This window comes from Nannospalax galili, unplaced genomic scaffold (genome assembly GCF_000622305.1).
Source record: "Nannospalax galili isolate Female #2095 unplaced genomic scaffold, S.galili_v1.0 scaffold444, whole genome shotgun sequence".
Classification (NCBI taxonomy): Eukaryota; Metazoa; Chordata; class Mammalia; order Rodentia; family Spalacidae; genus Nannospalax; species Nannospalax galili.
This window is the reverse complement of record NW_008354022.1, coordinates 4,132,138-4,145,516: the sequence shown is the minus strand read 5'-3', so window position 1 is coordinate 4,145,516 and position 13,379 is coordinate 4,132,138. Positions and strand designations below refer to the sequence as shown.

The window sequence follows — 13,379 nt, the reverse complement described above, 5'->3', positions numbered from 1 at the left end:
TATTTGTAAAATTAGCTTCTAGGAACCCCTAACCTCTCTCTCCCACTGAACTGTTCCTACCCACCTAAGCCCTGGGGACATGTGCCCCCCCATTGTTGGGGTATAACAGGGTCCCTGAGAACAGCCAGCAGCACCCAACTAGGGGTAGGCACCCTCCCTTCCTCTGACCATCCCCTATCAAGCCTGGCCACTGACCCATCTCCCCCTCTCTCCTGCCAGCTAACCACAGTGGCCGAGAAGTCTCGGGTGCTGCAGCTGGAAGAGGAGCTGACCCTGCGGCGGGGGGAGATTGAAGAGTTGCAGCAGTGTTTGCTGCACTCAGGCCCACCACCCCCGGACCACCCCGAGGCTGCTGAGACCCTGCGGCTGCGAGAACGGCTGCTGTCAGCCAGCAAGGAACAGCGTAGAGACAGCACCCTGCTCCGCGACAAATACGAGAAGGCACTGAAGGCCTACCAGGCCGAGGTGGACAAGCTCCGGGCGGCCAACGAGAAGTACGCACAGGAAGTGGCGGACCTCAAGGCCAAGGTCCAGCAGGCCACCAGCGAGAACATGGGACTTATGGACAACTGGAAATCCAAGCTGGACTCGCTGGCCTCCGATCACCAGAAGTCTCTGGAGGATCTGAAGGCCACGCTAAACTCGGGTCCAGGTGCCCAGCAGAAAGAAATTGGGGAACTGAAGGCTCTGGTAGAGGGTCTCAAGATGGAACACCAGCTGGAGCTAGGCAACCTGCGTGCCAGGCATGACCTGGAAACTGCCATGCACGGCAAGGAGAAGGAGGGCCTGAGGCAGAAGCTTCAGGAAGCCCAGGAGGAGCTGTCTGGGTTGCAGCAGCACTGGCAAGCCCAGCTGGAGGCACAGGCTGGTCAGCACCAGCTGGAACTTCAAGAAGCCCAGGACCAATGTCGTGATGCCCAGCTGCGAGTGCAAGAGTTGGAGGGTCTGGACGTGGAGTACCGTGGCCAGGCCCAGGCCATTGAGTTTCTTAAAGAGCAGATCTCACTGGCTGAAAAGAAGATGCTGGACTATGAGGCTCTGCAGAGGGCGGAAGCCCAGAGCAAGCAGGAGGCAGATCGCCTGCGGGACAAGCTTCTGGTGGCTGAGAACAGACTCCAAGCTGTAGAGTCCTTGTGCTCTGCCCAGCACAGTCATGTAGGCTGTGTGCAGCTCCTGTAGGGCCCAGCTGGGGCTGAGTGGGAGGGTGTAGGGGCTCTTTGTGCTAGTCTGGCTGGTATTTTCTTTGTGCTTGGAGTTAGCCCAAGGGGATTCAGAGGGGGAGCCCCTGTCTCCTTCCATTAGAAGGAGGAGAAGTCAAGGTGACAGCAGGGACCAAGGCAGTCTAAGCAGACCCTGCTCAGCCCCTCACAGATAGGCTTAGAGAGATGCACTCCCAGCAGCACAGGGAAGTTGCTAGCCCTCTAGTCCTGATAAGCTCAGACATGTCCTGTACAGAGAAGGCTGAGAAGGGTTGCAAGTTCAGGGCCAGCTTGTGCTACTTGGCCAGTTGAAGGCCAGCCACTCCACTGAGTGATATCATGTTTCAAAGTTATTTATTTATTTTTTGGTCTTTTTGAGAAAGGATCTCCCTGTAGCCCCATCTGGCCTGGAACTCACTATGTAGACCAGGCTGGACTTGAACTCACAGAGATCTGCCTGCCTCTGCCTCTGCCTCTGCCTCCCAAGTGTTGGAATTATGCCCAGCTTAAAGTTAAATTTTAAAATTGTGCTGAGGAAGTAGCACAGTGGCAAAAGCTCCTGCCTAGAATCCCCCAATGAGAAATTGGGGGTGTGGCTTAGTAGTAGAGCACCTGCCTAGAATCCCCCAGTGAGGGGCTAGGGCATAGTTCAGTGATAGATTGCTGGCCTAGCATAGGCAAAGTGCTGGGTTCTATTTTTAGCACCACAAAAAGCAAACACATTTTGTTACACAGGCTACCCATGAGTCCATTTCCCTTCTAGTACCCAGACTCAGGTATCACCCACAAGGTAGGTGGGCATGCATGTGGAAGGAAGTTCTGCCCATCCTAGGGCTCTGTGTCAGCAAACATCTACCCAGGGAGACCAAAGGGTCTTTTCTCTTCTAGAAAGGACACAGCTACCATGATCCATTTTGCTCCAAGTCTAGAAATGCCTCAGATATCTCATGTTTGCTTTGCCTGTGTGTATGTATGTGTACTATGTGCATGCAATACCCATGGAAGCCAGAAGAGGGCCTCAGATCCCCTGGAACTGGAGTTATAGATGGTTGATAGCTGCCATATAGATGCTGGGAACCCAACCCAGGTCCTCTGCAAGAGCAGCCAGTGCTCCAGCTCATTATTTTCATGTGTGTATACATGCATATGAGGGCAGTGCCCACAGAGGCTAGAAGAGGATGCTGGATGTCCTAGAGCTGGAGTTACAGGCCAGATGTGGGTGTTGGGAACTGAACTCAGATCCTCTGCAAAAGAAGCACACGCTCTTAACTGTTGAGACATTTCTGCAGCCGCTATTAAACCGTTCAACTTTAACTCTGAGGGTTCTCTCTTGGCTCTATCTCAACTGGGAAAACAAAGACCCCAAGATAGAGTAGTCTTCCCAGGTACCAGTAGCAAGGGTGTCAAGCCCCACTGAGCACAGGGCTTTTGGGAAGTACCCCCAAAAAACAAAAAACAACCTGTACAAGGGTCTGGGCTATTGAGTCTATGCATGGTGCCCCACTCCAGCATGTTCTGTCTTCTAGGCCTCACAAGCTAGCATTTAGGAAGTCAGGTTTCTGCAGTTCCACATTCAGGTTGCCTGGCTTGTATAAAAGGACATTGCCTACACTGGGTCTTGAAGTCTTCCTCTCCTTCCAGGAAAAAGGGTTTCATTTTTCTTTTTGTTGTTGTTGTTCATTTGGGAGAGGGTCTCATGTAGCCCAAGCTGGCCTCAAACTCACTATGTAGCCAAGGATGATGTTTAATTCCTCATCCTCTTGCCCTTACCTCTCAAGTGCTCGATTATAGGTATGCATCACCATACCCATCTTGCCAATTTATGTATGTATGCATGCATGCTCATGTGTATGTGGGTGCACATGTATATGTGGAGGCTAGAGATCAACCCCATCCGCCTTTTTTGTTGTTGTCTTTGTTTAGTTTTGGTTTTGATTTTTTTTTGGATGGGGGGACAGGGTCTCACTATATAGTCCTTCTGGACCTATGCACACCAGGCTATCCTCAGACTCACAGAGATCCACCTGCTCCTGCCTTCCAAGTGCTGGGATTAAAAGCGTGCCCCACCACACCCAGTGTTTTATTTTTTTGAGACAAGGTCTCTCACTGCCCTGGAGCTCTCCCAAACAGTCTAGACTGGCTGGCCAGCAAGCACAGGGATCCACTTGTCTCCATTTCCCTAGGGCTGGGATTGCACTGTGCACTATAAGTGCCAGCTTTTTAAAAAAATATTTCTGTTTTATGTATATGAGTGTATTGCCTCCATGTATGTAGTGCCCGTGTTGTGCAATGTCCTTGGAGGCCAGAAGAGGGTATCAGATTCCCCTGGAACCAGAGTTAGAGATGGTTGTTAGCCACCATGTGCGTGCTGGGAATCGAACCTGGGTCCTCTGCAAGAACAGCCAATGTTCTCAACTACTGAGCACCTACCCAGCCCCATTCCTAGCCTTTTTATGTGGCCAAATTCAAGTCCTGGTGCTCTCAAGGCAAGCACTTTACTGAGTCATCGGCACACTCCCTCCCCTCCATTTTTCTTTTTCAATCAACTTCCTTCCCTTGGCTTCTGAGCTTATTATTAAATAGTACTTTGAGGGGAAAGTAGTTGGCATTTATTAGAAGTCACTCTAGGTGCTCACCCTGGGCAGGCCAGGCAGTGTTGCTCCTTCATTCAGTGTTTTATGAATGGGACCTCAAGACCGAGAGTCTTGTCTCATAGAACTGATGGGAAAATATTCTAGAGATTTGGACTCAAAAAAAGAGACCTGTTTATTAAATGTTTATTCATTTCCAACCAAGGAGGCATCCAAACCAGGCCTGGTAGCACAGTCCTGCAATTCCAGCTACTGGAGAGGCTAAGGCAAAAGAATCACACGTTTGAGACCTACCTTGGCTACAGAGGGAGTTCAAGGCCTGTGTAATTTAGTGAGACCCTTTCTCAGAATAAAAAGTAAAATGTGGACAGGCATATAATATAGTTCAGGAGTAGAGCCTTTGCCTAGAATCCCCTAGTGAGGGGCTGGGAGCATGGCTCAGTGGTAGAGTATGTGCCTAGAATCCCCCAGTGAGGGGATAGGGCATGGCTGTGAGGAGAAGAGGGTGGGTGGGGCTCGGTAGTAGAGCACCTGCCTAAAATGCTTGAGGCCCTGAGTCCCATCACCTGTTCCTTATCCCCCAAAACAGGGGTCGATGGGCTGCACTTGAATCTTAGGAGCTTGGAGCCAATGGAGGCGTCTTTAAGGAAGGTGCAGGCTGAGGATACCTGTGCCCTCTGCTGGCCCATTGGGTCCCTGCATTCCCCCAAAGTCCCTTTTGACAGGTCCAGGTCCCCAACCTGCAGTAGAGCTGGCCTTGGCAGGGTGGCGGGCATGTCCCCTCACAGGCCTGTCCTTTCAGGTGATCGAGCCCAATGACCTTTCTGAGGAGAAGATTCGGATGAAGGAGACAGTGGAGGGTGAGTAGCTGCAGGCCAGATGAGACCCTGGCTTTTGGGAAGACTTCCAGGTGCCGCCCAGGAGCTGGGACACAATTTATCTTACATCACCTGCTACTCTGTCAGAATCTCTTGCTGTGTGCGGAGAACCAGGAGAGGGTGCTGCCAAACCAGGAGACAGGTATTATTTAAAGGAGAGACCCAACACCTGAAAGTTGTCCTTGATCTCCACATCGGCGCCATGGTATGCACACCTACGCTATAAAAATAAAAGGGCCTCTTTCCCTGTCTTCAGGATTTTTACATGAGGCGGATTAGGGGCAATGTGCTAAAATCAGTATATCTCAGTCAGATGTTCCAGCTTCTGACAGAGGCAACAGAAAGTATCACTGAGGACCAGGCAGAGATGAAGCAAGCAGAATTACAGATGACCAAAACCGGTTCTGAGCAAGATGGTCTACTGTTGGGCACCTGTTGCTTGTTTGGTTTTTTACCTTACTAAGTTAGATATGTAAACTATCCAGCCATGGTGGTGCACACTGGTAATCCCAACATTACGGAGGGTGAGGCAGGATCACCACAAGTTCAACTCACCTACATACCAAAACTCTGTCTCAAGAAAAATAGGTATAAATTGGGGCTGGGAATGTGGCTCAGTAGAGTGCTTGCCTAGCATGCATGAAATCCCGGGTTCCATCCCTAGCATCACATAAACCAGGTGTGGTGGTGCAGGCACTGGGAGGTGGAGGTGGGAGGATCAGGGAGTTCAAGCTGTTCTTTGGTTACATAGTGAGTTTGAGGCCAGCCTGGGTTATATGAAACCTTGCCTGAGAGAGAGAGAGAGGGTTGATAGATGATAGATGATAGAAAGAAGGGTGATAGATGATAGATTACTAATGATTCATGGATGATAGGTAGGTAGATTAGAAGATAGATGGATAGATGATAGACAAATGATTGCTGATCACTGATGATCTTCATAGATGAAAGGTAGGTAGATGATTGATAGAAGATGGATAGAGGATAGGTGACTAATGATCAATGTTCATATAGATGATAGGCAGATGATTGATAGTTGGGTAGGTGATAGAAGATGGATAGATGATAGATTGTAGATTTATAGATGATTGATACTTCATTGATAGATGATAAATAGATAAGTGACTGAGATGGATAGATAGAAGATAGATGGATATTGGTAGATAGATGAATAGATTAAAGATGGGTAGATAGGTACATAGATAATTGATGCATCATAGATGGATGATAGGTAGATGATAGATAGATAGATAGATAGACAGACAGACAGATAGATAGATAGACTTGAGAACCATCATTGTGTTTCTAAGCAAATTCCTGATGACTTTGGAGAACAATCCAACATAGAATTCTCTTGACAAGCCTGTGGCTGCCATCTTTATTTCACTGGTCTGCCATCTTTTGCTTGTGGAAACCAAAGATTAAGATTCGTGTTCCCCAAAACACACTGTTGGGTCCTCTTCCTCAGGGTGGGTGGCTCAGAAGTTGAGGCAAGATCTTTGACACTGCAGGCCAAGTAGACCCCTTTTAGGATTCCCACAGGAGTGCCACTCCATGCCCATACTGTTAGCCCTTGAGCACTCATGGCTCCCGGTCTTCCCATTTTCTTGTAGGCCTACAGGACAAGCTGAACAAGAGGGACAAAGAGGTGACAGCCTTGACGTCCCAGATGGAGACGCTCAGGGCCCAAGTAAGTGGTAAGTCTCCCTCCCTAGGGACAGATTTGGGGGTTGGTGGAGGCTAGCCCTGGAGCTTGGCAGGTCCAGCCTAGGCTGGTCTGTCTGCCTAAGACTTGTACCTAGGCCCCTGCTTCTACCTCTGGTATGCTGGAATCAGGGACCTGTGGGGCACTATCCCCGTTTAAGCAGTGGTAGGACTCAAACCCAGAGCCTCTGGTATGCTAGGCCAGCATACTCTCCTCATTGAGCCACATCTCCTGCTCCCCCTTTTGTGTTTGAATCCTCTCCCTTCCCTGCATCCTCACTCAGCCCTGGAGAACAAGTGCAAGTCAGGAGAGAAGAAGATGGACTCGCTCTTGAAGGAGAAGCGGCGCTTGGAGGCGGAACTGGAGGCTGTGTCCCGGAAGACCCATGATGCCTCTGGCCAGCTAGTCCACATCAGTCAGGAACTGCTACGGAAAGAGCGGTGAGTCGCAGGCTGGGTGCCAATGAGACCCCAGAATCTGTCTGTCTGTCTGTTGAGACAGGGTCTCCCTGTAGCCCCAACTGACCTGGAACTCACTACATAGACCAGGCTGGCCTCAAACTCACTGAGCTCTACCTGCCTCTGCCTCCTGAGTGCTGGGGTTACAAGTGTGAGCCCAGTTCAGGGGTTTTGCTTAGTTTAGATTTACCATATTAGAAATTGGAAGTTGGGTCCACACAGTGAGTTCCAGGCCAGCCAGGGCTGCATAGTAAGACCCTGTTCTCAGCCCCCTCCACCAAAGGATAAGAAATTAGAGTTGAGAAATTCAAAGGTATTTCTTTTTCTATTTTCCTTTTTCTTTTTTTTTCCTTGGTCTTTTGAGACAGGGTCTTCCTGTAGCCCCAGCTGTCCTGGAACTCACTCATTATGTAGACCAGGCTGGCCTTGAACTCTCAGAGATCTTCCTGCCTCTGCCTCCCAAGTGCTGGGATTAAAGTTGTGTGTGCCACCATGCCTGGCATAAAGATATTTCTTAATCCATTTACAAATAATAACAAGCCAATAACATCTAACATAAATAACACACTGGTTTTTATTTTGTTTTGGTAATTTTAAAAAATTTATTTATTTTTATTTTATGTGTATGAGTGTTTTGCCTGCACATATTTGAGTGCACCTGTTCGTCACGCAAAGCCTGTAGAAACCAGAAGAGGGTGTTGGATCCCTTGGAATTGAAGTTATGGATGGTTGTTAGTCACTATGTTAGTTCTCTTAACTACTGAGCCATCTCCCCAGCCCCTTGTTTTGCATTTTAAAAAATTTTTTTCAATATATTTATTTATTTATTTAATTTGGGGAGGGCATGTATATGTCATGGGATCACAAGACTTGCTAGACTCTGTTTCCTTCCTCCACAATGTTAATTCTAGGGATCAAGCTCACATCATTGGGCTTGGCAGCAAGCCCCTTTACCTCCTGAGCCATCATGCCAGCCCTCTTCTGATTTTGAAATGCTAGTTTATTTTTACATCCAGACTGGCTATGCACATTGGTGCTTACCTGTAATCTCAGCATTCAAAAGATTTTTTAAAAACTGTTTTGGGGCCTGGAGAGATGGCTCAGCGTTTAAGAACACTGACTGTTCTTGCAGAAGACCCAGGTTCAAATCCCAGCACCCACATGGCAGCTAACAGCTGTTCATAACTCCAGTCCCAGGGGACCTGACAGCCTCTTCTGTCCTCTGCGGGCATTGCACAACATGGGTGCACTTACCTACATGTAGGCAATACACGCATACACATAAAATAAAAATAATAAATAAAAATTTAAAAAGCTTTTGGTTTAAGCTGGGTATGGTGGCTCACGCCTGTAGTCCCAGTACTCAGGAGGCAGAGGCAGGCAGATCTCTGTGAGTTCAAGGCCAGCCTGGTCTACATAGTGAGTTCCAGGGCAGCTGGGGCTACAGGGAAACCCTGTCTCAAAAAGACAAAAAAAAATTTAAAAAAATAAAAACTTTTGGTTTATTAATTTGTAAAATTTTATGTGTGTGAGTGTTTTACCTGCATGTAAGTGCGCCTGTGCTATGCAGTGCCTGTGGAGGCCAGAAGAGGGTTTCAGATCCACTAGAATTGGAGTTACAGATGGTTGTTAGTCACCATGTGGGTGCTAGGCACCATACCCAAGTCTCTTGCCAAGAGCATCTAGGCTCTTAACCACTGAGCTATTTCTCTAGCCCCCATTAAAATGGTTTAAAGCAAAGCTGGGGGTGGTGGCACACACCTTTAACCTCAGCACTTGGAAGGCAGAGGCAGGTGGATCTTCGTGAGACCAAAGCCTGCCTGATCTACATAGTGAGTTCCAGGCCAGCTGGGGCTACAGGGCTCTGTCTCAAAAAGATCAGTGTGTGTGTGTGTGTGTGTGTGTGTGTGTGTGTTAATTAAACAAAGGAAAATGGGCCTGGGGTTGTGACTCAGTTGGTAGAGTGTCTGCCTAGCATGCACAAAGCCCTCTGTTTCATGCCCAGCACCACATGCAGCAAACATGGTGGCCCACACCTGTACTCCCAGCAGGGGACAGATGGAGGCAGGAGGATCAGGAGTTCAAGGCCATTCTCTACTGCACAGCCTGGGTCCATGAAACCCTGTCTCAAAAAAAAAAAAAAAAAAAAAAAAAAAAAGGAATTAAAAATAAACTCTAGGAGCAGCCTAGTCCTCTAGATCACTTTGTGATCAAATGCTGGTCCCTGGGGTGTGCTGGATGCCTGCTTCCTGTTTGTCCCTGGTACACCCATATGACTTGCACCCCCTAGTGGTGGCTGGCTCCAGGCACAGGTTCTTTGCTCAGTGAAGTCCAAGGCTGATGCTCTGGTTCTGTGACTGTCCCCAGGAGTCTGAATGAGCTGAGGGTGTTGCTGCTAGAGGCCAACCGCCACTCCCCTGGACCGGAGAGGGACCTAAGCCGTGAGGTGCACAAAGCCGAATGGCGGATAAAGGAACAGAAACTAAAGGATGACATACGAGGCTTGCGAGAAAAGCTGACAGGCCTGGTATGTGGAAGGAGAGGGAAGGGCAGCTGAGTGCCATGTCGCAGGGAGTGTTGGAAATCCATTCCCCAAGGATCTTAAGCACATGATAGGCGGAGGGGCCATGGTGACCCCTTTTGCACAAATCCCAGACCAGAGACATGCCCTGGCAGGTGCATTTTGGGATGCTTTGATGGACAGTGTGGGGATGTACATACTGACTCTCATGGTGAATAGGGAGGAGACACTTGTTAGGGGACTCAGGAGGGTCACTTGGGGTCTGGACATCAGATGACTCCTGAGTTAATTGGGACAGAAGGACCAGGGTAAGATTGGGGGGTGGGGTGGGGCTTGGATTCTGGGGCTTGAAGTTCTAACAGGAAGCCTCGGGGAGGGAGGCCCATAACACCCAGGTTCCACCCATGAGGGAGATGGGACCAGAGGAGTTTCCAGACACCACCCACACATGCAAGTCACACTCCACTCCTCCAGGACAAGGAGAAGTCCACGTCAGAGCAGAGACGCTACTCCCTCATCGACCCCGCCTCTGCACCTGAGTTACTGCGGCTGCAGCACCAGCTAGTGAGCACTGAAGACGCACTTCGGGATGCATTGGACCAGGCCCAGCAGGTGGAGAGGCTGGTGGAGGCCCTGAGGGGCTGCTCGGACAGGGCCCAGGTGAGTGGAGTGGAGGAGGTTGGGGGTGCTGTATCCTCAGGAACCCCCACTGGAAGGAGGGTAGCTGGTACGGGACACCAGTCTGAAGAAAGAGGTAGTTCCATTCTAGGAACCCTAGTCTGAATGAGGAAGGCAGTCCCATCCTAGAAACTCCAATCTGAAAGGGGAGGCAGCCCCATCCTCAGAGCCCCAGTCTAAAAGGCTGGGGTTGGAGCCTAGCTGCTCCCTTTGTAAAGACCCTGTCCCCTAGTGAATGGATGTAGAACTGCATCCTGGCCACATTCTCAAGGGCTCCTTCCCTGCCTACCCCTCAACCCCTCACAGACCATCAGCAATTCCGGTTCTGCCAACGGCATCCACCAGCCAGACAAGGCCCACAAACAGGAGGTAAGACTGACAGCCTCTCCAGGCCACCCAGGCCTCTGAAAAAACTCTTACAAGTCACTAACAAAATATTTCATTTATTTTTATGTGTATGAGTGTATTGCCTGCATGTAATAGGGTCACCCTTGTCATGCAGTGCCTGCTGAGGTCAGAAGAGGGCGTCAGATCTCCTGGAACTGGAGTTGTTAGCCACATATGGATGCTTGGGATTGAACCCAGGTCTTTTGTAAGAGCAGCCTGTGTGCTCTTAACTACCGAGCTATCTCTCTAGCCCCAAGTCACTAACTTATAAAAGGAACAAGAATGCTGGGTGTATGCATGTACTTGTGCGCGTGTGTGTGTGTGTGTGTATGTGTATGTGTGCAGTGCAAACCGGGGCATCCATCCCTTAAGAGCAGGGTTGTTTGCTGAGGGAGGGTTTTAGTAAAGTCCCATCCCATCCAGAATGCTTCCTGCAGCCCCTCACTGGGCGATTCTAGGCAGGTGCTCTACTGCTGAACCACACGCCAGCCCCTCACTGGAGGATTCTAGGCAGGAGATCTACCACTGAGTTATATTACCATCCTCTCACTGGGGGATTCTAGGCAGGTGCTCTACCACTGAGCCACACCCCAGCCCCTCACTGGGGCATTCTAGGCAGGTGCTTTACCACTGAGCCACACCCCAGCCCCTCACTGGGGCATTCTAGGCAGGTGCTCCACCCCAAGTTATATCACCATCCTCTCACTGGAGGATTCTAGGTAGGTGCTCTACCATTGAGTGATACCCTTACCCCATCACTGGAGGATTCTAGACAGGTGCTGTACTTCTGATCCATGCCCCCAGCCTTGGTTTTGGGAGACAGTCTTGCAGCCCCCCACTTTCCCTGCCCCAAGTTATCCTTCAGCATCTGCACAGTATCACAGTCATTCATTGCTTACTTAGCACCTGGTCTGGGAACAGCTATCATCCCCTTGGCTAGTTGTGTGGTCCAGACAGGTGAGACTGGTGTGGGAACAAAGCTTGCCCCTGGTCCTTCTAGCTGTGCCCCACTCAGCCGAGTGTCAGGCTTGGGGGCAGGAGCAGGGAAGGCAGTCTCTAGCTAGGTTCTGAGGACAGACAGTAGGGCTGCAGTGTACAGGGTTGGGATGGCGAAGTGGCTGCCACCCTGGGAACTGCTGTCTAGACACTCCTAAGGGTTTGTTTTCCCAGTGGCCTAGCAACACAGTCACCATAGTTTCCTCAGATCCCTCTTCCACCCACTCTTGGGGGACTCCTTGGATAACCCAGGCTCTCCCTGTTCTCCCTGCCACAGGATTGACACATGATGTTTCCTCTACCCAGCATGCTCTCCTCCCTTTGTCTCCCCTCCTCCTCTGCCCACTTGTCCCTCAAGACTTGCTAATTAAACCTTTGTTCTTTCTAGGATAAACACTGACCCAGAGGGACACCGTGGACCATCCCGGTTCACACTACATACAGCCCACCAGGCTCCCAGCAGTACCACCTCCAGGCAGGAACCAAAACTCCCTCTGGAGATGAGACTATGTTAATTCCACCTGAACCCCCTGCCGGACCAGGAGGTTCCCATAAACATGACCTTCCACAGAATGCGGTACAGCCAGGCCTCTGAGAGACCCTCTGAGAGACCCTCTCCTGGGCTCCAAGAAGCTTCTGGAATTTGCAGAGGCTGATGCAATCCAGTTGAGCCTCTCATGGCTACAGCAAGCTGCTCTGAGGCCTGTCTGGGTGCCTCGGGTATGCCCCTGCCTCCATTTCCTACTGGTTTTTCCCATGTCCCCTGTAAGGCCCCTGAGTGGTGGCGCAGGGCTGAAGTCTAGAAGTCCGGGGTCTTCTTGTCCCCACACTCTGAGCCTCGTTCAAACTTTGGTACAAGGTCTTTTGGTCATCTCTTCCCAGGCCCAAGGATTCAGAGGTCCTTCCCAGACACCAGGCTAGTGTGCATTCCCACCTGACAAGCGACAGTATTAGGCAAGCTCACAAGCCTTTCTGCTTCCCACCTTGAGCTTGAGCCAGGCCTGGCTTGGAACTTAGAACAGCCACAGGGCTCATAAACAAAGTCCACTCATAGTGTTTGCTGGGTGAGAAGACTCAAGCTGGCTCCCTTTGCTCCTGGGGAGTCCTGCTATATTACTCCAGAGACCCCAGCATCCCACAGGGTCCGGGCCCTGCTCCTACTTTCCCAGAGCTCCAAGCCCCCTCTCCCCAGCCCAGGGTGGAACCACAGTGCGTGGCCCATGTCCCCATGCATAGGACAGGTGTGTAAGTCATAGGAAGGAATGGCCCAGGTGGCCTCTGTGAGCATGCCAGGCACGGGACAGGTGACACTCACGTTCTTTCCCTCAGGAGGAAGTGAGTTAGCCCATCAACCTCCTTTGCTTCCTGTTGGCTTTTGGTAGAGCTCGCGTGCCATTTTAACAACAGCAGTCTAGAGTCTAGAAAATTGATGCTTTAGCGGCCTAACTACAGAGTCAATACTGTTCTTTCCAGCACAATGGGGCAGCTCATGTATTAGGAACTAACAAACCAGAAGGGGCTGAGCCTCACCCAGGGGTGGACTTGTACCTGGTAGGTGTGCAAGAAGCCATTTCCCCCTGCAAGCACTGGCCTTTGAAGGCCACTCATCCTGCCCGGTGTGGCCCCCCCAGGTGTGGCTCAGCCATGTCCCCATCCCTCCCCACCCCCCCATCCCCCAGTGGAATTGTGGAAATGTGGCAAATCCTTCTTCAGGACAATAAAGCTTGTGACTGAGGTGCAGGACCTTTGCATCTGCTGCTCTCTTGGATACCTGGGAACAGGAATGGGTCCTAATTGCTCGCTACTGCCAACTAATTCCTACTCAAGTGTGAAGGGCCCATGGTAGGAAGCATGCTTCTGAGAGGCTGGATTCCAAGGAGGTGGACCACATTCCCAAGAAACAACACCCAAGATTGTCCTCTGAATCTTGGCTCTTGTTTCCATATGAACTGAATTTCCACACACA

General features: G+C 50.4%; 1 protein-coding gene across 3 annotated transcripts in view; it reads left to right on the top strand.

Moving 5' to 3' along the window:
- Positions 1 to 13,156, top strand: part of Clip2 (CAP-Gly domain containing linker protein 2) — a 66,656-nt gene extending 53,500 nt beyond the window's left edge. For 2 of the 3 annotated variants that reach the window (XM_008851134.1, XM_008851132.3), the window contains 8 exons: positions 220 to 1,155; positions 4,593 to 4,650; positions 6,282 to 6,365; positions 6,657 to 6,813; positions 9,199 to 9,358; positions 9,827 to 10,012; positions 10,337 to 10,399; positions 11,802 to 13,156. In XM_008851134.1, the coding sequence (XP_008849356.1) occupies positions 220 to 1,155; positions 4,593 to 4,650; positions 6,282 to 6,365; positions 6,657 to 6,813; positions 9,199 to 9,358; positions 9,827 to 10,012; positions 10,337 to 10,399; positions 11,802 to 11,813 (1,656 nt within the window). In that variant the 3' untranslated portion in view covers positions 11,814 to 13,156. The remainder of the gene's footprint in view (positions 1 to 219; positions 1,156 to 4,592; positions 4,651 to 6,281; positions 6,366 to 6,656; positions 6,814 to 9,198; positions 9,359 to 9,826; positions 10,013 to 10,336; positions 10,400 to 11,801) is intronic. The other variant, XM_008851133.3, reaches the window with a different exon arrangement.
- Positions 13,157 to 13,379: the final 223 nt, after the last annotated feature.